At 39.3% G+C, this 24,489-nt stretch overlaps 1 protein-coding gene across 2 annotated transcripts in view; it reads left to right on the top strand.

The window, feature by feature from the left end:
• Ttc6 (tetratricopeptide repeat domain 6) overlaps positions 1-24,489 on the top strand; it is a 161,294-nt gene that overhangs the window by 98,419 nt on the left and 38,386 nt on the right. Inside the window, exons 12-18 of one of the 2 annotated variants that reach the window (XM_050138768.1) lie at positions 2,071-2,175; positions 7,041-7,133; positions 8,162-8,236; positions 11,138-11,496; positions 20,742-21,192; positions 21,509-21,638; positions 22,395-22,567. In XM_050138768.1, the coding sequence (XP_049994725.1) occupies positions 2,071-2,175; positions 7,041-7,133; positions 8,162-8,236; positions 11,138-11,496; positions 20,742-21,192; positions 21,509-21,638; positions 22,395-22,567 (1,386 nt within the window). Of the gene's footprint in view, positions 1-2,070; positions 2,176-7,040; positions 7,134-8,161; positions 8,237-11,137; positions 11,497-20,741; positions 21,193-21,508; positions 21,639-22,394; positions 22,568-24,489 lie in introns of those variants that run through there. The other variant, XM_050138769.1, reaches the window with a different exon arrangement.

Below are 24,489 nucleotides of genomic sequence, written 5' to 3'. Positions count from 1 at the left end.
CTCTTTCAATGCATCTCACCATTATAAGTTTTAGGGCTGTCCTTTAATTTTTGGTACTAGAAGATGTTCTAGAATTTTATTTTTTTCCCCTTAAAGACAGTTTCCTAATTCCATACAGTACAAAATGTCCCAGACTCATATTTCCTGATTTCTTTGTGTGATGCATCCTGATCCCATTTATGTGATTAAACCAAGGTCTAAATAAGATGTATGCTTGCTACTCTTGAGGCATTGTTGCTTCTAGGCCTTGCCAACAGACACAGGAAGAATGTATGTGTCTCCAGCGGAGCAGTAGCACACATGAACTCACAAGTCCTGTGCAAGTTTAAGCTAGACAAAATCCCAACATGGAAGGAGGGAGGAGCAGCCCTAGCTGAGGAGCTCTGAGCCTTTGTTAACTGGGAGAAGGAAGTCACTTTTCCTTAATGATGAGACCCCTAGCTGGTTGATCATATTCTAGGGTATACCACTCCCAAGAGTGATAGAGCAATACCAACTGGACTAAGTGAGGACAAAAGGGGAGAAAAGTCAATGTTGGGTAGGTAGTGGAGTAGGGGCAGAAAGGATAGATGGAGCAGGAGCAGGAATGAATCAAAATACATTTATGGAATTCATAAAGATTGATAAAAATGTTATTTGTAAAAATATGTGTCTGTAAATGTAGCTGTATGCAAGCACCTATATTGAACTAAATGTGAGTTCATAACCCACTGTGTTATAAAACACATTCTAGTTCCCCCTTGCTTATCTTTAAACTCTCACTCCATCAGTGGCAAACTGGCTCCCAGCAGCCTCCACTGCTGCATTTAGTATCCAGGAAGTCCAGTATCCACGGATGGAAGTGTCGGAATTCCTAGTCCATATTCCCGTGGGTCTTCAGCAGCTAAAGCACAATGCCGTTGTGACGGTTTCTTCTTTAGTCACTGAGCTCAGTATCCCGCCTGCCTGTGCGAGGTTGCTCCACATGTTGATGATACAGTGAGAATGTTTCGCTATGTTTCACATTCCAGCCTGGATTTCTCTTTACTCCCTTTAAGCTTTGGTTCTTCAAAGCTCAGTAAGTTTTAGCAACTGCATGATGTCATGGAACCACAATTCTGGTAGCATCCGCCGTAATTTTCCCTCTCTAAAACAAATCCTCTTTTAGTTTATGACTTAATACTTCACTCTATGTCTTTATGATCCTAAGTAATACCCTTGTGTGTTTGTGGTTTCTAGTTTATTTATATAAATAACACTTCTGTGTGATTTTTTTCTGAAAGGATTAATTGAAATACAGTGTAAGTCTCATCTGCATCTTATGATTGTTGTGTCTAAATGGCTTTATAAATGTTATATATAATGTTTATAATGTTATCTGCTTTTCTCCTAAGGTACAATTAAATTGGGCTTTATTTCTCCATTTAATACGCTCTGTGAATGACCTATACATCTCTCCCCATATGCATACATACATATATGTGTGTGTATGTATATGTATGTATATATAAGGACTTGTTCAGAACACACAGCAGGAGGCGACTGAAGAGGTGGCATGCCTATCTTCTGTCTCACTGAGACTGGTCAGCTTGCCTGCAGTGGGGTTCACCTCACATTGCCGCATCTCTTAGCCCTGTTGCGGGAGGTCCTTCCACCCCTCCAACCAATAGCTACTGTGATACCAGCCCATTGGGGCATGGTCTCATTCCCTTTAAAAAAGCGGCTACTTCCTCTGCTCTCTCTCTTCACTTCCTGCTCTACCGGAGACTAGACTCCCTTCCTGGTTGTGCAGATGGCTGTTGTCTGGGATGGTGATCTGTAAGTTTTTTCCCCTTTAAATAAATAACACCCTATTAATCATAACTCCAAACTGGTGTGGCATTGTTCGTGACTTACGCCTTCATAGCCCTGCTGGCTTTACTTGTCTTCCTTTAAGCTCACAGTGAACCGAGTCAGATTTCCTTGGTTTTCAGTCTGTGATCAATCAGGCCATTTACTCAACAACTAGAAACAATTTGACAGGAACTTGGGCTTTTAAATTCAGGGGACATTTAGTACTATTTGTCATAATCTTTTATAATACTTTTAAAGGTATCTGCATATCCTGGAGCTTCAAAGATGTTTTGGAATCTTAGTGCACCCAAATTCGCGATTCCAGAATCAACCATGAGGGAAGCATTATATGCGAAATACGAGGTAATGAATGCATTTTCTGGATTGTTATTTTTGCCATTATTTAATAATAAACTTCTATAAATTGCTTCTGACATAAAATTTACTGGACAGTTATTATATAATTTGTCAAGCAATTATTGTCAAGGTCAGGATTGGTTGGATGACACTTTAGAGATGATTTAAATATATAAATAATGGTCACACTTATCATTACACATGTATGGGAATGCATCCTTATATTTTATCAAATTTTGGTATACATATCTAAGCTTTAACTATGATCAATGTCCTTCTTTAAATTAAGCACTGACTGCAGCTAGGCAAGAATAATCTATTTTCTTTTTGGGAGAGTATTTTATTTGAGACTTTCAGTTACAAAGTCATGCAGGTTATGTAGAGAATCCTCATGGTATTTTCATTTACTTTTTGGTACATGAAGACAATGGACACTTATCATGAAATTTTAGGTAATATTTAAGAATTCCTATTAAATTTGTTGGCCGTATTAATCTGGTAATCGTATTATTGATATCTGCCTCACAATTAAGACTTTATAGTTCTCCTGGAAAACCAGATGGAACGTCTTTCACACTTTGGTGGAGGAGCAAACTTTATTTCAAACCAATCTATGAGGGTAGCCAGGAAGAGAGTGCATGGCCCTATGTCCTGTTGGCCCAGGCTCATGTGGGAATCTCCCCAAAGTCCAATTTATCAACAGGCACCTGCTGCATTTTCTCCTCAGGCTGAATCTAAGATGCTATCTGTCAGATGTCCCTGGTGTCTCAGGTTTCCAAGCATGTCCTCGTTTAATGGAATAAGATAGTTAATTCTTCTTTGAAGCTCTAGTAGGATTCTGAACTAAATCCATCTGTCTGTGAAACTTTGTTAGTTGAGCAATTTTAAGTCACTGCTTTATCTTAAAATAGTATTTATTGGGTGTGCCAGGGCCATTGTATACATGCAGTTATATGACTACATGCTCGAGACCTAAGCAAGATCAAATCGGTCAAAATACCAGCATGGATAGAGGGAGGGCTCCTGAAGCCCCACCCTCCCTGAGGAATTATAGGTTATAGTTATAAAAGTGAGAGTCAGTTTTCTTTAGAAATGTTTTACCAAAAAGGCTACCTACATAAATGCTCCAGTAGAGGGACCTTCACCTATGTCCAGCACTAAGTGGATTCAGTGGCTTTAAAATTAAATTAGGAAAGGAAAGTGTGCCGTGGGGGTAACGAGTAACAGAGTGAGGGATTGAGAAGTATATTTGGTTAAAACCCATCTATATATGCATGTATGAACTTCTCAAGCAATAAAATTTTAAAAACATTAAATAACAGAATAAATGAAATAAAAGAGAAGGAAGTCTTGGGCAGCAGTTCTGCATACCCCCAGGGCAGGAAGAAAGGGGTTAATACGCCGAGCCAGTCAAAGGTGGCCTGTTGCCAACAGGAATGTACCTGGGCTTTCTGAAAAACTATTAGCGTGTTTAAATGTCAGGTAGGGAACAGTGCAGGTGTCAGTGGCCAGCATGACAGGCTCTACTGACTGCTTTAACAGCTTTGTTTTTCCTATAAGGTTTGGGATGTGTGGGTCTTGGATTTGAATCTTTTTGCTTCCTAGGTAACTCTATCTATGCCCCTAAAACACATTTTTTTTATATTAAGCAAGTTTTGAAGATTTAATGAGGCATTAAACTGTGTGTACACTGTTAGGAACCTAATTTTGAGAAATATTTTGACAGCTTCTGAGACTTTAGTATATGTGCTATTTTTTTATAGTAAACAACCATTGATTTTTAATTTGTTCCTCTGTTTTGACATAAAAGATGGTGTAGAAGCTTTTGCCTTCGTTTTGTTAAAAAGTGTCCCTTTAAATACTTGAAATTCCAGTTACTTGAATGTCTTATGTGAGCATAGGACAAATAGTTGCAAAAGTTCTGTTTCATATCAGGTAATCTTTGAAGAATAGCAGTCTCTGGGTGTCTTTAGCCATGGCTAGTAAATTTTTGCCTTCTATTGTGCTACAGTTCTTTTTTTTTTTTTTTTTGAAAAATATACTGTCCTGGCTAGTTTAGTATCAACTTGACACAAGCTGAAGTCATCTGAGAGAAAGGAATTTCAATTGAGAAAATGCTTCCAAAAGTTCCAGCTAAAGGCAGGCAAGTCTGTAGGGTATTTTCTTAATTAGTGATCGAGTCAGGAGGGCCCAGTCCAGCACATCGTGGTGGTGCCACACCTGGGCTGGTTGTCCTGGGTTCTATAAGAAAGCTGGTTGAGTAAACTGTGGGGAGAAAACCAGTAAGCAGCACCCCTTCATGGCTCTGAATCAGCACCTGCCTCCAGGTTCCTGCCCTGCTTCAGTTCCTGCCTTTGATGATGAACAGAGATGTGTAAGTGTAAGTGAAATAAACACTCTCCTCCCTACATTAATTTTGATTAGGATGTTTCATCATGACAATAGAAACCCAGACACAGATTTTCACCCTTCCCAATGCTGGGACTTTTTAATACAGGTCCTTATGTTGTGTTGACCCCCAGCTCTAATGGTATATTATTTGTGTTTTAATAAATAAAGCTTGCTTGGAGATCACGGGGCAAAGCAGTCACACTAATCAGCCCCACAGGCCAGGGAGTGATGTCACACACCTTTAATCCTAGAACTCTGGAGACAGAGGCAGATAGATCTCTGTGAGTTCAAGGCCATCCTGGGCTATACAAGATTGATCCAGAAAGAGATCCCAGTGGTGGTGGTTCTCACCTTTAATCCCATAGTTTGAGAGTTACATACTTTTAATCCCATTACTAGGGAGGTGGAGACAGAAGAGATATGGCTGGGCAGAGAGAGGAACTCAGTTGGGTATGGAGTCTGAAGATTTATAAAGAGAGGGCCTTGTCCTTTCAGTTAGAAATTTTTGGTAGAAGTAAAAGGTCTCTCTAGTGGTTGACTGATGTGGGATTCCCCTCTGAATGCTGTGAATATGTTTTATTGACATTTGTTAATAAGGAAGCTGCTTTCTGCCAATGACTTAATAGAGTAAAACCAGGCAGGAAATCTGAACAGAGATGTAGCGAGAGAGAGTAGGCGGAGTCAAAGAGATGTTATGTAGCTGCTGAAGGAGACAAATGCTGATGTACTTTACCCAGTACAAGGCATAAGAGAGCTTCAAATTTCCTACTTCATGAAAAAGTCTGCCAGATACTATAGGCCTGTAGGCTTAAGATGGATGCTCCAATGTTACAGAAAAACTTGGGGTGACTGCCCAGGCAGCTAGATGTCTCTGTCAATTTTAGAGCTTTGGAAGTTACTTACAATGCACTCCCTGCTTACCTAGGCAATATTATATCCTTCTGGAGTCTTTTATGGAGTTGACAAAAGATAATTATAACTATAAAAGATAGATTAGATATAAAATTTTAGACTCACAAGGATAGAATCAATGACAGAGTATTTTTCTTAATTTGCCAAATGTAAGTGGACTAAACATTGAAACTATAATTCTTGCTTGATAACTGTTTTGTTATATATAATCTTGCTATGTTAAAACCTTCCTTTTTAATTAGACAAAAAAGGGAAGGTGATGTGGGATTCCTTTCTGTATGTTGTGAATATGTTTTATTGGCATTGGTTAATAAAGAAGCTGCTTTCGGCCAATGACTTAACAGACTTGGAAAAGATATAGAGAGAGAGTAGGCAGAGTCAAGGAAATGCCATGTAGCTGCCAAAGGAGACAGATGCCAGAACTTTACTTGGTAAACCACAGCCTTGTGGCAAAACACAGAATGATAAAAATGGGTTGTTTAAGATAGAAGAGTAGTGAGCAATACACTTAAGTGACTGGCCAAACAGTGTTGTAATTAATGTAGTTTCTGTGTGATGATTTCGGGTCTGGGTGGCTGGAAATGAACGAGCAGCCCCTGCCTACAGTTGTCTGCTTTGCTTTTCTGATCTTCAGCTTGAAACCCAATATCTGTCTTTGGGTTTTTATTAATCATGCTACATTCAGCCATAAAATTATTTTCTTTGCTATTTATAACTGTCATTTTGCTACTGTTACGAATTGTAATGTAAATAATCTGTGTTTTCTAATGATCTTAGGAGACTTCTCTGAAAGGATAGCTCAACCCCCAAAGGGATTGTAACCCACAGGTTGAGAACCACTAAAAGGATGAACAAAATTTAATGCTGATTCCTAAATTGCCTTAGCAATGATAATATCACACTACTTTTAAAAACTGATTTTTAAATTTCAGTATTTTTTAACTATAAAGTTAGCACTTCATCATATAAATAAAGAATAGCAAAATTCAGATAACCATGAGACTGTCAGCTTTTCAAATTTAGGTCTTCCAGTTCTTTCCAAATACCAAAGTCACTGGCTGTAAGATTCATGAGCATATTTTGCATGGCTTTTTCCTCTCATAATAACACACAGGTATTGTAACTTACTTGGGTGATAGAATTCAAACTTTAAGTCATTTAAGGAAATTTATAATCTAGTTTACATTTAGAGTACTTACTTGTGCTTGAGAATGAAGTCATTTGTTAATAGTAAGGCCTAATTACACACCCCGTTAATAATTTCGGTGTTGATTTGTAAGACATCTAGTGCTACTCTACCGGACTGTAACGTCACCAATATTTCCTAAGAATTAAATTACAGAAATCAAGTGCACATTCCCATTTGATCCAAGGCCGGAGCCGTACTGTGGATTTTGCATTAATATGATGCCTCTAGTTGGATTTTCATGCATCTCTGGAAGTGATTCTTTTACTACAGGTCTTTTATTTGTTTTGCTAACAATGTTGATCAGTGAAATAACAGTGAGTATAAGCATTGAAAATATCCCATGACATTATTTAATACATAATTTAACCTTTTATCACAGAGTGCTCAGACAAGCAGAATTTTAACTGAGAAAATTTCTGAAAGCAAGGAAAGTGTGGTTATTTTGGATACATACACCAGAAGAAGTTTTAAGGTATGTATGACTTTGACTCTGAATATCTTCCTTTAGTTCGGGAATTGTTTCTGGAAATCATTTTTTGGTGTTTTATTACTTTGAGTAATATTTCAGACCAGCCACCTGTGTCTGTGCAAACACATTGATTCCCATTGTGGTGTTCTTAGAATGTTCAGAAGATAGTATTCATCAATCAATTGCAGGATATTTGTGTGTTTCTTTCCTAAAATTGCAAGCTTCCCAATTTTTTTTTTTTTTTGCCTAGGACTTAAATGCTAAAGTGTGTGTGTGTGTGTGTGTGCGTGCGTGTGTGTGTGTGTGTGTGTGTGTGTGTGTGTGTGTGTGCGTGTATGCCATGGAATAGGAACAGGCTTGCGAGATTCCACCCATAGCTGAGGAGGAATTACCATTTGATGGCTGCTGTGGGAGGAGCGTCAATTTTCTTCATGGATGTGGGATTTCGAGCGCTATCTGTGTTTCAGTGGATGGCCCTAAGCAGACTCAGCGGATTTAAGGACTAGAGCACATGGAGTTGGAAGGAAAAGCGGTAGATGGCACGGGGAGAATTGTAGGGAAGGGGTGGGGGGTGGACTAGATCAAAACACATTATATGCATGTATAAAATTCTGAAAGATTATCAAAGCAGGAAAGGGTGACGGTCCAGGCACAAGTAAGTGTCTTCTTCAGGTCTGGCTGATGCAGCCTCACGTGTCAGCGCAGCCTCTGAACACTCAGAAATCAGTGTCATTCGTACCAGCAAAGAGGCTCGGCCCCAGAGCGCCTGTGCGTCACGGGTTCTTGATTTCTGTTATCTCAAGCTTAAATTAAGAATTAGCAATTTTCATTTCTATAAAAATGACTAAATGAAGTGACAGGTCTTAGGTCCCTTAAGGAAACAAACTTAATAAGTAAGAAAATATATTTTAATTAGAATTTGTACTTGTGCATTAATTTGTAAGAATTATTATTAAGTAACTGTCATATGACACTTCTCATTTGCTGAACAGTGACTATGGTTAATGTGCTTTTACCTGATTATTTTACAGTCTTTAATAATAAAAAAATCGGCATCATATGAGAATATCCAAAAATATTCCAGTGCTCCGTACACACGATTAAAGGTATTCTAACTTTTTGACTTTTAAATTCTAAAATATGTTTGTATTTCTAGCAGTAAAAATCATGTTATGCTCTTTTCAAAAGTTTGAACAGTTCTACTGTTTCTTACTATTATACCTTGAGTGAATTGCAGTTTCATGAGATAGGGATTATAATAAATAACACAGGGCCACTATCTCTACAGGTGTGCGTGCATTTTAAATACACACGTAGCTTTTGTGGAATTTGGGTGTGCAGACACACACACACACACACACACACACACACACACACACCATCTAGTCCAGGTGGCAAGGTGAAAGGCCCTTAGTCTCAGCCCCAGAAGCGATGTAAATAAATGCTGAGTGTGGTGTGGTGTCTCATGCTTACGATCCAGCACTGGGGAGACAGCCAGGAAATAGGTAGAAAATGATACAGTAAAGAGTTCAACATAAAATTTCTTTTATTAGCGATATTATTATAAAGTTAAAATGATTAATGTTTAGCCATTGCAAGTCACTTATAATTACTATGTTAATATGGTCACACTAAAATTAGGTTTATTATCAGATAATATAAGAAAATGGATATTGTTATTTAAACTTACAAATATTGAATGGAAATTTATTGTAGAGTGTAGGTTAATAGTGGTATATGGGAATACAATGTTGTTAAGGTGTTTTTAAAACAGACTCACAAGTTAATTTTACAAAATAAGGCCTTTTAATAATTTATTATGTTTAATTAATGTAGTATGTTTAATTTACAGTGTTTTTATGAAAACCAACCAAATTATTGAACTTTGCATTAACCCACTGTTAACTTTATAAATTGCCTCTTGAATAAGCTTAAGAACTTTACCAGACCTGTAAAGAACTCAAAATGAAAAGCCTCCAGTTATTCTACAAAATGAAAAGAGAAGGAACTCAACAAAATTTATTTTGAAAGCCATATTTACTCTGATACCAAATCCCAGAAAATGACCACCAGCACTGCCAAAATTAAGTCATTTTCCTTGGTAAACGTAGACACAAAAACTGTCAATGAAATTTAGCCTGCCAGCTGCATTCATTAGCACATCAAGGAGAGGGCTAGTGAGGTGCCTCAGCAGGTAAGGATTTTTGCCACTAAGCCTGATACCTGGAGTTTGATAGAAAGAAGAAACCAACCCTCACAAATTGTCCTCTGGTCATCACACATGCACAAAGAACATAAATAAGTGTGAAGAATTAAAAACCCATCCCTTATGATCAAGTTGGCTCCATTCTAGTTGCAAATGTGTGGTTCAGCATGCACATCAATAAATGTAACACAGTACATAAATAGAATAAAATGTAGAATCACACAATCGTGTCAATAGATAACAGAATAAGCAATCTTGATGCTAAAATCCCCAAAAGAAACTAGAAATAGAAGGAACCACCCTCACTGCGATTATGCTATCTATGAACAAACCTATATCCAACATTACACTGACTAGGGAAAAAAACTGAAAGAATTCTCTCTAAAGTCAAGAATGATACATGTGTGTTCACTCTTTGTACTTTCAATCAATACAATGCTAGAAGTCTTACTTAGCAATAAGAAAAGAGGAAGAAATGAAAGGGTTACAAATGGGGAAAATGACAAATTATCCCCATTCACTGTGCTTCTTTACCTAAAAGACCACAAATGCCCCGTAGACCTGATAAGCACAAAATAGTAGGACACACAGTCAACACACAAAAATTATTGGCTGTTCATACTCACCAATAATTAACATCCTAAGATAGAAACAGGAAGGAGACCAATACCATTTGCTATAGCTACAAAGGGAAATAGAAAGGGTGCGTATGACTAGTGAGAATGTAAATCAGTGTAGCTATGGTGGAAAATCAACAGAGTTTGGCCAGGAAACTAAAAATAGAACTATCAATTATCCAGCTTAATTGCTCCTGTGTATATTCCCAAATGAATCAAAATCAGAATACAATAAGCATATCTGCATACCCATGTTTATTGGAGCTCTGTTCACAAGAGACAAATTATCATCAGTCTGGATGCCATCAGTAGATAAGTGAGTGGATACAGAGTATGTGGAATACAAACAATGAAGTTGTATTCAGCCATAAGAAGGGTGAAATTGTGTCTCTTGAGCGGAAGTGGGTGTAGGCTGGAGATCATCATACACTGTGAAATAAGTCATCTGAAGAAAGATGAATACTGTATTTTCTCTCATGTGGATATCTAGATTTTTAAATGACATGGAAGTAGAAGGGAGACTCTTTGGGAAGAGAAAGGCCATCAGGGTGAAGGGATAAGAAAAGAATGGGGATGAACATGGTCAAAATACTTTACACGCATGCATGAGAATGCCATGATGAAACCTGTTTGTAGTGATAAGGAGCAGCGGGATGCATTCCATCAGGATCCCTGCTCCTCAGCTAGTTTACATCTGAAATAATTACACAGAAACTGTATTCTTTTAAACACTGCCTGGCCCATTAGTTTCAGTCTCTCACTGGCTAATTCTCACATCTGGATTAACCCATTTTTAATAATCTGTGTAGCACCTTCAGGTGGTGGCTTATCAGGAAAGATTCTAGCCTATGTCCTTCTCGGGTCGGAGAATCATGGCGACTGACTGACTCGGCTTTCTTTCTCCCAGCATTCTGTTCTGTCTACTCCACCTGTCTAAATTCTGCCCTATCAAAAAGCCAAGGCAATTTTTTTTATTAACCAATGAAAGTAACAAATAGAAGACCCACCTATATCACCTGTTGCTTTGTACAATTCATAGATACCATTGACAACTGTAAGAGTATATTATTTAATATTTATTCAATAAAGCCAAGCCACATTAATTGCAGTTGTGATTGTATTAACTTTAAGTGTAGAACAACTCAATTGATGATATATATTTCCACCTCTGTTTTCTTATAAAGAGATCAAACTCTACTGTTGAGTTGCAGAAAGAAGGGACCCCATCGCCGTTTATAGTTAAGGACGACATCTACAGCAATCTGAAGCAGCTGCTGTTCCAGAAGAGGAATGAGATGAAGCGCCAGCTTGCCAAGCAGAGGGGGATATTTGATATCCCCATAAAAGGCAGCCTGGAAACCATGAATGAGTCAGACAGCTTGAAATGCCTGTCATTTTCTCTCGTTGAAGCATCAAGAAAAGCTGGCATTACCTACATTGTGTATCCCAGGAAAAAGAAGAAGATATTGAAGAAAGGAACGAAATTCCAGAAGCTTGGCCTTGTGTATGAGCAGCTCTCCAAGCCTCCAAAGAAATTAGAAAGGTTCTGTTCAATTTTTATGGCTTGTGAAGGATATTATAGTTTGGGGACTTAATTTTATGATTTCATTCAGTATTGTTACTGTTAATTCTCGATGGCAAATATGCTAGTTGGAAAGTAAATCTCCCATTTTAAAATATGTCGGCATTTCATAGAATGAATATGTGAATTGCTTAACTTCCTGTTTTAGGACTGAATCCATTTTATGTCTGAAAGTGTCTCTCAGCAGAAAGAAACAAAATAGAGCCATGCGTTTGCTAAAATGGCTTGATGCACAGGTCCGGTCCCTATTCTAAATGAATACCATTCACTCCAAAACCAAAGTAGATGGCTGGTGGTTAACTGTTTTCAAATTTACATTTGTGCTGAATTGTGCAATAAATATAATAAACATTTTGTGCGTTGTGAGCCTTTCTTCAAGGATCGACACACAAATGTAATTATGTTTGATCCTCAATTGGAGGTAATAATAGCTGGCATATTTTCAAAATGTGGAGAACCTGAAGTGGAAGCAACGCCAGCTCCTGGTATGTTTACTGTGGAAGACACAGATGCTTCTTATAAGCCATGCATCTGACAGACGTTTCCAAAAAAAGCCCAGGAATCATTTTCTCTTTAGACATTCCTGGGTAATAATCTGTTAAACTCACACCCACTTGGAAAGTAAAAACTTTGGGGGCGATAAGGGAGTAGAAATGTTTCGTTTATTTTGTTGTTATTAAGACGCACTGGCTCTTTGGTGTGGTTGGTGACTTATACTGGGACTCTGGAACTTAAAACTTTGTGAGTGCCAGCAGGGACAGTAGTGCGGGGGTGCTACTCAGATCTGAGGTCTCCTGTGTGCTGATCTCCACTGCTCCAGTGGAGAAGGAAGATTTTCAGGAGGTTTCATATAGATTTTTTTTTCTGAGCTGAAAAAAATCCCTTAAAGAAGAACCAGACATTTGAAGTGTTTTTTTTTTTTATATATACACTTGCTGATTTCAAAGTATGAACCTTTGTCATCATAGTAAAAGACAGGGCCACATAATTTTGACTGGTCCCAGGTGACCTCTATCTAAAGAAAGGGTATAATAGCAGATTAAACACTTTCTGGGAGTTTTCGCAATGCTTAAAGACATTTTGTCATTTCAAATTAAGTTTCACCATTTTAAAAATTCATCTTAAAAATATAAAAGTTTATTATAAAAAGGTTGCAAATAAAAAAAAATCACACACTGAAATTAACCAGGTCTAAAGACTGTACAGTGGTCTTCTATATAGTTAAAGTAGACATTGAGAACAGAAGCTGTGGGGCTTCACGTTGGTGTTTATCTCTTTCCTCCCAAGTGTATTTCTGTGCACTTATCCACTTCCCAAACAAGTAATCCATGGCATACTTAAAACCAGAAAGTCAATTTTCTTTATGTCCTTTCTTATAACCGTGTCCATTGCCTGCATCCAGCCTTTCCTCATTCTCTAATATTTAGCCTTTCTTGTTTTTTCTACACGTTGTACTTGTGTATTTGTACATTTTTTATATATTTGCATATATATATATATATGAATACTGTTGAGCTTTAAAGAAAAACAAAAATCACAAAATATGTAGGAAAATGGGTAGATTCAGAATGTATATATAATATTACGTGAGGTCACACAATCTAAGGAAGCAAAACACGCATGCATGTTCTCTCTCATATGTGGAATCTAGACAACTTTCACCATTTAGAGGAATATATTTGTCTCTCTTAATAACCCGGCTTAGAATTTGCGTTTGCTGTGACCCTCACAGCAGGGCATGCAGGAGGAGCACAGCTCTGTGCACCAGCAGCAAAACAACTGTTTGTATCCTGGTCGGTGCATCAGTACTTTCTATTTCAGTGGAGATAGGAAGTAATAGTTAGCCCAGAGCGAGTTAGGGAGCAGTTTCTATAGTTAGGACATCTCCCATTGATTTTGGTGACTAAGAAATGCCATTCTTACCATTTTACATCTAGCTTTGCTCTTGGTGAATGACAGCCATTCTTGGCCAACCCCTTAGAGATGCGAAGTAGGTCGGTCACATGGGCTTTCACAGGTGAAGTCAAATCTTGACTCCAGAAAGCTGTTCCTGCAGAAGGTCATTTGGACTAAAGTCCCAGACTCGCGCGTTTCCTTTCAGTCCCCTTGAGACAGGCTGCCCCTGCCACTCTCCTCATTAGCTTGGTTTTGGCAGAAAGCCACATACCTGCAATAGCAGCAAGGCTTCACTGTTCCTTTAAATCTTATCTTCGGCTCTGAGCCCTGAGTCATGAGACAGGCCAGTGAGGGACTAGAAGGAACTTTTGGTAGATGATGTCTTTGCTCGTCTGGCATGCTTCAGCTTTTCCTTGTTCTGTTTCTCTAAGAACTGGAGACAGTTCAGCTCCAGGAACAAGGATGTGTCAGCCGTCTCCGCATCTGAATTCTAGCTGCCCTGCATTCGCCCCTTGGTGACCAGGCCACGCCACGTTATTTCTTAGGCCGTTTCCTTGTCTGAAAGATGAGCTTCTCTGCTGAAGTTACTTCCAGCTCAAAAGTCTCACATGTCAGACAGTAAAACCAGCTTTATCCTTATACAAATGGAATACCTTGAGCAACACATTTAAGCTGTTGAAAACTTCCCTGTCTCCTCCAACAGGGTCACATCTCATCTCAAACTAATTATGTGAACCTATATTCTACCTCGAGAGCATGGACTGTCTACATCGCAGATGAAGCAACAGGTCAATTTATTGTGTTGCTCCTTCAAGGGAGAAGCCGTGAACATATAGTTATGTTTAAAAGTAACTTGGCTATGAAAACGTGGATCTACACTTTATGACCATGTTTTTCCTTTTTCTTCCCTTTTAATTTGGGCTATTTAATTTCAATGATCCGAGACTATAGCTTTTCCTTGTAAAAGTTCACCCATTATCTGTGTTTGCTTTTTACATTCCTCTGGAACTTGCTGAGCAGGTTCTGGTTGCTTGCTCCCTTTAAGATATTACCATTATTTTATCAGCTCAGAAGATAATGCGTGCTCATTGTAAAAAAATTTAGAAAATATTGCAGTTCCCTCATTAAATCACCACCGACACAGTTTTGAATGTGTACATGGAAACACAGTCATACAAACCTGTGGGAAGAGATTTGCCTTTATGCCTATGCACGTATGTTAAGTGTCTGCTTGCATATTGTATAGAGAATATGGATTATATCCACCAGCCTCTGGCATCGATTGTTTCTGTGGTGCAGGTAGTTGGTGGGGATGGGTTGAGAAGAGACTTTACTGAGAGTTACTTTATGCTTTCTACATTGTTTGAGATTTTTCTACTGGACATATAGTTATGTTTAAAAGTAACTTTTTGATTTTAGTTTGTAAAAGTTTTTTTTTTTTGGAGGGGGGAACCAGTGGAAGCTGGGTATTCTCAAAATATATCTGCATCCACCGTGAATATCTGCAGAGCAGATCAATGGACTAGTCAGATTAAAATGTAACCTGTGCTCTTTCCCAGATTTACAGAGCTAAATGAAATATACATTCATTTTAGTATTTATTTTGGAATTGGATCTTAGAAGCGATGGTCCCCTGTGCTTTAGAGCTGGAAAGTACTGCCGACGGAGCAAGAAGCAAGGAGATAGTGAAGGAAATTTCCACTTTAGTTCAGCAGACTTCAGAGTAAATTTTTCGAGCACCTTCTGTATACCAGATTCTAGTCTAGATAGGAAACTACAGATGAGGACAGTGGAGAGTGCTAGCCAGTCCCCTGTCGTAGCATTTATATCCTAGTGGGAAAGTGACAGCAGAGAGATTGACTCATGATGTTAAGGAAGTGATAACAATTATGGCAAGAATAAGGCAGGGCAGTGGGAGCCGCTGTTTTAGACAGATTGCTAGATGCCTCTATGACTTAGAACTGAACAGTATGGAGGAATGAGGTATTTAGATCTCTGAAGAAAAGGTAAACGCTTGTGTAATAGCCCCAAGTTGCAGGATATGCCTATTGCTTGTGGACAGCACCCAGACTGGTGTCTGGAACACAAGGGATTGCTAAGAAAGTGAGGTCAAGGAAGTGTTTGGGGGATAATACCAGGTATTGTCCTATTGGCCAGAGGTCGAGGCTCTGGAGATGGCTTAGTGGGTAAGAATTCTTATACAAGCATAGGAATGTGAGTTCAAATTCCCAGTACCCACATAAAAATGATTGGCATGGGTGCATGTGCCTGTAACCCCATCATTGAGGGTAGGGAAAGGCAGAGACAGGTGGGTTCCAGCATCTCACTAGCTAGCTAGCATAGCTGAAATAGAGCTTCAGGTACAGTGGCATACTGTGACTCAAGAAGAAAGTGGAGAGTAATAGTGGGTAACACCCGACCTCCTCCTCTGGCTTCTATATTCGCAGCCACACAAACTTGTGCACATACATGCATACACCATACACATATACAGAAATTAAAAAAGGAAAGTGTGTGTTTGTAAGCCATTATGAACGCAAGAAGAGGATAGAGATGTTTGCAGGCTGTGATAAATATAAATACAAAAGGAGACCCGGAGAGTGGAGAACATGTTGAAATGATCAAATATTTCTTCCAGAAGACTCACCGTGGTAGTGGTAGGAATTAAGAAATTGTGGTGGAAGCTGAGAGACACCCACAAGAAAGCAATTGAATGATCTATGTGAGAAATGGCAGCTGGGTCTGAAGTCATAGCAATGCAGGTGGTAAAAAAGTGGCCACATTCTAGACAGATGTTGGGAGTACAGCCAACAATGTTTGCGCATGGGTTGTTTGTAAGATATGAGAAAAAATCAACTAAGGATACTCCCAAAGATTTTTACTGGAGCGATTGAAAACGTTGAAAGGTTTTCCTAGATGGTCAAGAGTGCAAGGAGCAGGTGGGCATGGCGAGCGTCAGACAATGGTCTAATAGGAATGCTTATCAGTTTAGCTCTTCAGATCACAGTGACACTGCGGGACAGGTAAGGTGGTGGGTCAGTCAGGAAAGGTGGATACTTCGGACCCTGGTATGCAGACGGAAGCTTCCCTTGACACACCAGGTCACAGCCACGGAAAAAGAAAGCCAGACCAATAGCTGTACATCAGGTGCCAGAAAGTGGGAACATTGCTCTCATAAATGTAGTTACCACATCTAGACCTAGGGTGGCCAACACCTGCTAATCAACACCTGCTTAAATTTACACTCACGATAAGTTGTGGCAACTTTTCTTCCAGACATTCGGCTTTAGCACTGGCCAGACAGGAAATGGAGATGTGGAGTGGTCACCAGTGTTTGTCTTTGAAATTGCTGATAGCGCCATCACCATGATTGTGTGACTTTTCTTCGGGGATCTGGTGGCTTTCATTGTGCGTTATCTTCCTGCAGGGTGGTGTGGGGTGGGCTGGGCCCCTCCAGAGACTTCTGCTTGGTCTTTATTACCATTATGTCCTTGTCTACACTGAGTTCTTTCTGAGTTACTCACTGCTGCGGTGTTCCAGGATGAGAAATTGACTACAGGGTGGAGCCTCCATAGGTCCATTTTTAGACAGTCTAAGTCCAATAATAGACTTCCTATTAGTTTATTAATTAATTCATTACTTTTATTGATAGACTCAGTGACATTTGGAACTGAAATGTCTAGAGTTAGCATCTCCTGACCTCCAGAAGGTGCAAGTATTTGTGTTTGGAATCTTTTGGGGGGAGATTCACAGATGCATGTGTCACATGGTGGGGTCCTCTCCTTGGGATCATGGCAAGCGAAGTTTTAGGCTGTGGACTCTTTTGGTCCTGAGATCTTGGCAAGAAAACATGAACCTCAAACATATAGCTATTTAGTTTTATGCTCAACAGACCCATAAGTTTCTTGCTTATCTAAGACAAACAATACCTTAGCAGGCTGCCCATCTGTCTTATCACTGAGAAACAGTGGCCATTTAGTTATTGCCACAAGTCCTTGCAAAGTAAAATTCTCTTATTACCTTTCTGTTCCTGTGGTTAATTGTTGTAATTGTGTCTTTGGCTTCTGCGATGGCAAGGCGGTTTTAGAAGGGGTTTACCATTCTACAATTCTATTAGTCCCACTGTGACCATCGAACCAGATCAGTTCCTTCCTGGTCCTCCACTCACTCACGTCCGTGTCAGCATATATAGTGTTTATCCGTGTGCCACCACCTCTGCATTTTCTGTCTTCCCTCCAGGAGTCAGAGCTTGATTATTGATGCCACATTTTACAGATCAATTCTCAGTCTCCCAAAGCTTAGAGCTCACCTTTCTATGGCAGTAGTTCTTAGAGTGTGGTCTTTGAATCAGTGTGTTTTATGTGGAATCTGGCGATGATGTAAAAACCCTAGGCCTCCACCCTCTGCTCGCCGAATTAGAGATTGTGAAGGCCCCAAATCTGCATTTTAACAAGCCTCCTAAGCAGTTCTGATGCATGGTAACTTCTAAGATCATTTGCTAGGCATTGCGAGGGTAGGGTAACCTAGGGCAAACTAACTAGGACCAGCAACCACTAATCTCAGCGCACATCGTAGAGGATGGATTTGAGAGGGTGAAGAACTGGCAATTATGGCTCTCCAAGAGTGTTCAGATCTCACAGCTGAGAGATTTTGGGGAATACACACATTGTGTAATTTAATGTAGGTATAAAGCTATTGTGTAGGGGGAGATGGCATCTCACAGATGAATGATATGACTTCTCTTAGTCAGTTTCTCCTGTTAGGGAAGATAAGTGGAATTTGGGGGAAAATCACCTTTTTCCATGTCTGATTGTATCCTGTCCATAGCCTCACTCAGCCCTCATCAGAGAAGCTTCCTCCTGCAGTAGATGAAAACTAACACGGAGACCTGTAACAGGACCGTGTGCAGAGAGTGTGAGACTTTGGAGCATTTAGTCCTAAAGTAGATGAATTTACCAAACCCTTACTCCTTCAAGACTCAGAGATCTCTGTGGGAGAGGAGGCAGAAAAATCGTAAGAATCAGAGGTGATGGATGACTACAAGGAAATACTTTCAGACACAGCAGGACTGAACAGGACTAATGCACATATGAACACATATGAACACATATGAACACATATGGAGACGATGATAGCACATACAAGACCGGCATGGGTTTAGGGAAGATGGGGACCCAGCGCAGAGAACAGGAAGTGGACACAAAGCCCCACCCTTAACCAGGAAGTTGTTTACAATTGATAACTTCTGGAAAAGGGAAAAAATCAGTTTTCTTCAGTGGAGTGTCACTGGGTATAACAACTACATCACAGGGTGGGCCCCATGCCCAGGAGTAGTTGGGCAAGACAGAAAGAACTCGGTGATACTTCTGTGGACTTCTTACTTCAGTTTGCTTTGTGTTGGCACTTTTTATCTTACAGAAGTTTTGTTTTAATTCTTTTTTTTTGTTTGTTTGTTTGTTTGGTTGGTTGGTTTTTTTTGGTTTTTCGAGACAGGGTTTCTTTGTGGCTTTGGAGCCTGTCCTGGAACTAGCTCTGTAGACCAGGCTGGTCTCGAACTCACAGAGATCCGCCTGCCTCTGCCTCTCGAGTGTCTTGTTTTGTTTTTGTTTCTCTTTGTTGGAAGAGAGACAGAGAGACAAAGAGAATAAACGTATTGTGTGGTTAGGATCAATTTATTTTCTACCATAAGTTTGAGAAGATAAACAGAGTAATTATTAAAACCTGGGAGAAAGTAGTTGGGGTATGAAAGGTTTCTTTGAAGTTCTGATCTTTTGGGGCAAGTGTTATTATATCTAGCTAGAGGTAACCCACCTTGTAGGGCCCTGGAGCATAGAAAGCTTGACTTCAGATGCTTGTGCCTCTCTCTTGAGGTTTCTGATAAAGCAGAGAACAAGGGGTCTTGTGGATGTAGTTTGTAGAAGTTAGTTTCCCAGGCTAGGGAACATGGTGAGGAAGGAGTGGAACACAGAAGCACAAACAAAACACCTGGCACAGAAAGCCTTTCTCAGGAGGGTACTAGATTAGAGATGTGAAGCCAAGGAGATACGGCTGAAGAGCAGAGAGAGGAAGAGACAGTGGTATCTCAGCGGCCTGGGCTGAAGTGTCTCATGTCCCATCTTGAAGACAGATTGCTCAGTCTGATTTCTTTCTTTCTTTCTTTCTTTCTTTCTTTCTTTCTTTCTTTCTTTCTTTCTTTCTCTCCCTCTCTCTCTTTCTCTCTCTCTCTCTCGCGCGCGCTCTCTCTTTCTTTCTTTGTTTCTTTCTTTGTTTCTTTCTTTCTTTCTTTCTTTCTTTCTTTCTTTCTTTCTTTCTTTCTTTCTGATTTCTGCCTCCTCCCCGCCACTGATTCTAACAGAACCCAGGACCATCAGCAGAGGGGTAACATCAACTGTAATTGGTTGGGTTAATTAATTGCTAGTTAAAAACATTCCCTACAGTCTTGCTTACAGCCAGGTCTCTCTCTTGGAGGCACTTTCTCAACTGAGGCTCCCTACTCTAAGATGGGTTAACTTGTGTCAGATGACACAATGCTATCCAGCCCACTGCCCTCGTGTCATAACAGATGAGAATGGCTTGCATGAGAATGTGGCGTGGAGATTATAAGAAGAGAATAAAAGAATGGGAGCATTTTCTTACCTTTATTCCCCTATTTTGGCACCATGACTTTCTTACACTATAAATTCAGTAAATAAAACACAATGGGGCTAAAACATTTTCCAAACTAGCTAGTAGACTGTGTTTATCCTGTCTCCTTTAGCTACCGTACGGTCACAATACAACCAATGCTACTGAATGCTTTTTCCAAACTTGCAGTAGACTGTCTTTATTCTGTCTCTGCTGGCTACCATATGGCTGCAATACAGTCCATGCTTCTGAATGAAAGCCCTGTTTTCAGTGGAGAAGTTGAGGAGGAATATCGCTGCATCATTTGATAGTATCTAAGTGATCAAGTTAAACCTCAGCCTTTGGAAGAAGCATTTCCTTTATCCCTTCCAGCTCACCTCCTAAATTCTCCACTGCGGTCATCCTGGGAGAAGATGAGGTTGTGAATCAGATCAGAAAGGGGAACTGCTCTCACTATCCCAGCAGTCTAGAGAGGCTGCCACATCAAAAATGTATTTCCATTTTTACAGAGATTCTTCATATTGTGCTGCAGTCTTACTGATTGAAAAAGTGAAGTTTGATTACATAAATTAGCAAGTTTTGATAATAGAAAAATAATAATTTCTTGTGTGTGGTTGAGTTGAATCATAGATAGAAAGATAATTGTGTTTCTGTAATTAAAAATTAATCATTCTCTTTGACACTAGATCGGCATCTCATGGAGTACTTCCTGTGCAGAAAAAGTTTTCCCTTAAAGTTCCATTATACGAACGTCAAATAAGGTCTCCCAGTGTACCTGTGGTTTTAAATTTTGATCAATTTGTTCAAAGTAAAGGAGGAATACCAGAAAATACTGATCCTCGGACATGGGCTATCGAGATCTTCGCTAAAGACAAACCTCAGAAAACACCTGCACCAGTTACGTCTTTTCAGAAAGAAGTTCCCGAGCCAGTGATAGAACTCCCCAAGTTGGAATTATCTGATCATATCAAGTGTGACCTTCCCCCAGATGTCGTTAAATATTATGAATCGGAAGTGGAGCGGTTGACTCAAGAGATAAAAAATGAGAAAAGAATTCCCGTGTTTGCCTATTGTCGGCGTGGAGCTATATACAGAAAACTGGGAAAGTTGCAAAGCGCCATGAATGACCTACAAGAAGTAAGTTTGAAAGAATAAAAACAACACAGCTCACCATTTCCATTCCCTTTCTTTATACAGTCATTTCTGTTGAGGTGTTGAATGACAAATGATTTGTAGTACAATTTATGGGATTGTGAAATACAAATATTGGCATTTTCAAATGTTCATTAAAAGCACTAGACTTCTGGTTTTTGAATTGGGAGGTTTTATCTTATGTTGTATGCATGTAAAGCCACTGGTATTAATGATGTTTGAGAAACTCATTTAATAGTGTTATTTTTTTTCCCTTTGGAAAATCAATGTATCTGACTTTGTTTATACATGTGTTTTTCAGACCATATTTTTGGAGCCATTGTTTCTCAATGCCTATTGGCACCGACATTTCATTTATCTTTTCCAAGACAAAATCAATGATGCTTTGGATGACTTGAATTTTATACACAGATGTAATAAAAACCATGCAGGTGGGTTATATATGGAGACAGCTACAGTACCTGTCTCTTTCTCTTGGCTTTTGTCGTGATTATAAATACAAACAAACTGATAGGTAGAAGTTCTGTAAATTGGTATGACGGCTTCAGTTTTAGAGTTCATATAACCCTTGCGTTGTTTTCAAATGACTCATTATGCCTGAGTTTATTCCCTGGAGATCCGTTTCAGCACAATCCCTTTCACGGGTCTCACATGGACAATACGAACTCAAAATTGGGAGGTGATTTCACGTTTCAGAATGAGAACATAATACTGTGAAAGCCTCGTAGTGGGTGAAATCCATACCTCGCTCATATGCGCTGTTTTCTAACGGCCCGAACTTCTAGACACAGACTTTTCTAGAAATGTGGAATTGTCATGTGCATCTTTGAATCCCCAGCACTTCCAGAACCACACGACAAAACACAAGATGGCTGCATGTGTGTTTTGATCTGTGTTGGCATATGTGCTAAAAGTCATTCAAACCTAGCTTTTTACTGCAGTTGCTAAGACTGAAACATTTTACTCAGTTACACAGGTGAGTGGTAATGTTGCCACATCAGAGCAAGACTACTTGAAACTACAAATGAGTATTCAGACTTGGAGAATAAATCAGGCATGGAAAAATGAAACGGTGTATACTATAGTGAACGTCATTCTAGGAATGCATTTTGAAGCGGGATTGCTGCTTTGAATTCTCACAGCTAAGGAAAAGATTGTAAAGCAGAGTTTTTACCTTTCATCTTTAGAGGCATACTTGTCAAAGGCAGAGATTTTCAGAGAGAAGAAGGAAATCACACTGGCAATTCAGAATTACAGTCAGGCAATCAAGTGCAGACCCAAAGATTCTGATCTCTATTTCAAGAGGGGGGAGATGTATGAGAAGACAAACAGAGTGCTGGCCATTGATGACTATTCGAAAGTAAGCTTCATGACACCCCCTGCTCCCATTGATAGATTTTTTTTTGTATTGCAATCCTTTTTTCATAATATTTGTTTTAAGAGTGGTTGGCCTGTGGTATGCATGTGCACCAGATGCATATCTGGTACCTGAGGTGCCATCAGGTGCGTGGAACTGGGATTACAGATAGGTGTGAAGCACACCATGGTACTGGGACCAAAGCCCCATTCTTCTACAAAGCATCAAACTGCCCACAACCACTGAGCCATCTCTCCAGCTCCCTAGCAAACATTTTTAATGGTTATCATGTGTTTTATATAGCCAAACGAGTTATAAGTTAGGAACTAGCATTTCCATTGTTGGTATGTTGTTATCACCAATTTTGCAATTTAAAAACATTGGTGAATAAATGGAAAACAAAAGGTAGATATGAAACATTGAGGCAACCCCAAAGAAGTCTCAGCTTTTCTGGTTCTCTGTTCTTGGACTAAGAAATGTGGTTTGAGAGACCTTTGAGAATTTCCTTTTCTCTTTAGATAATGGAAAAATTTCCTCTTTCCTTCTGTTAGCTCTTGAACAGCTGATGATCTCTTCATGGTACCTACTAGTTCTTGAAGTGACTGTGATCACGGATTCATTCACTCTTCTTTCTTTCATTTGTTGACCCAGGCACTGCATACATAATATAGTAGAAAACTGATGAATGATATAGACATGTTTCTGGATTATGCAGATATCAAAGAAAAGCTACTTGAGGAAAGATAGAAACACATATATGAGATATAAAATGATGATGGTGCCATGAAGAAAAGAAGGTTGGGTGGAGGTATCTCTATTTGTTTGTAGGTATTGGGATACCTGGCAAGGAAGTGAGCTTTTGATTGAATCACACCCTGAGGATGCCATCAAGGCAACATGACTCCCCTGGCTGCAGAAAGACTTGATGATCTACTGACTTCTAACTATAAATCTCAGTCCTTCCTGAGCATAATGGATGAATTAAAAGAAACTGCATAAATAATTCATTTGTGCATGTTCCCAACTGCCATGGTACTTCTTTATTTAGCTCGACATTCTTCTATTTATGGAAAGTATTGTTGGCTTGTAACTTCTGATCTAGAAGTAACTAAAAATCTCTTTTGAAAATGCAGGTAGTGTTACACGCACTGAATAGGTTTAATTTAGGAATTTATATGCATGCATATATGCATATAACAATGAAAAAAGATCATGATTTGAAAGAGCAAGGAGGAATATAAGGGAGAGTTTAAAGGAAAAGAAAGGAAGGGAGAAATAATATATTATAATCTCCAAATTAAGGAAAAACTTTTAGAAATTAGTAATAATTGACTCATCTCACTTCCTGCATCTGACACCAGGAGTTTAACAACAGATTACTGTAACAACCTGAAAAACAAAAAACAAAAAACAAAAAACAATTCCCAATCGCCTTAGCATGTTTCTTTCTGCTTTGAACATCCCTGGAGACGTCCTTTGTGCCGCAGTTCGGGAGACTCTACCCTCTGCCGCTTTGTATGTCAGTGTGTAGTTATGAGTCACATCCTTCCTCTTCTCACATTGGGGACGAGGTTAAGCTACAGCCTATGGGACTGAACCAGCTCAGCTCTTTCACCCACCGTCAGGACAGAATAGTATGAGACAGCACAACCTCACTCTTCAATGCTTTTATTTTGGGGATTATACTATAATTACATCATTTCTCCTTCCTTCTTCCTTTCAAACCCTCCGCATATCCCTACTTGCTCTTTTTAAAATCCATGATCTCTTTTTTCATTAATTGCTGTCACATGCACGCACACACACACACACACACACACACACATACACACACACACACACTCCAAATTATGACTTGTTGAATCTGTATAAAGCTACTCGTATGTATTTTGTGAGGGCTGACCATCGATACTGGATAAGCAGTT

This window comes from Alexandromys fortis, unplaced genomic scaffold (genome assembly GCF_014885135.2).
Source record: "Alexandromys fortis isolate MF-2015 unplaced genomic scaffold, M_Fortis_MF-2015_v1.1 scaffold_35, whole genome shotgun sequence".
Classification (NCBI taxonomy): domain Eukaryota; kingdom Metazoa; phylum Chordata; class Mammalia; order Rodentia; family Cricetidae; genus Alexandromys; species Alexandromys fortis.
The sequence above is the reverse complement of the archived record's forward strand: the minus strand, read 5'-3'. Positions and strand labels throughout refer to the sequence as shown.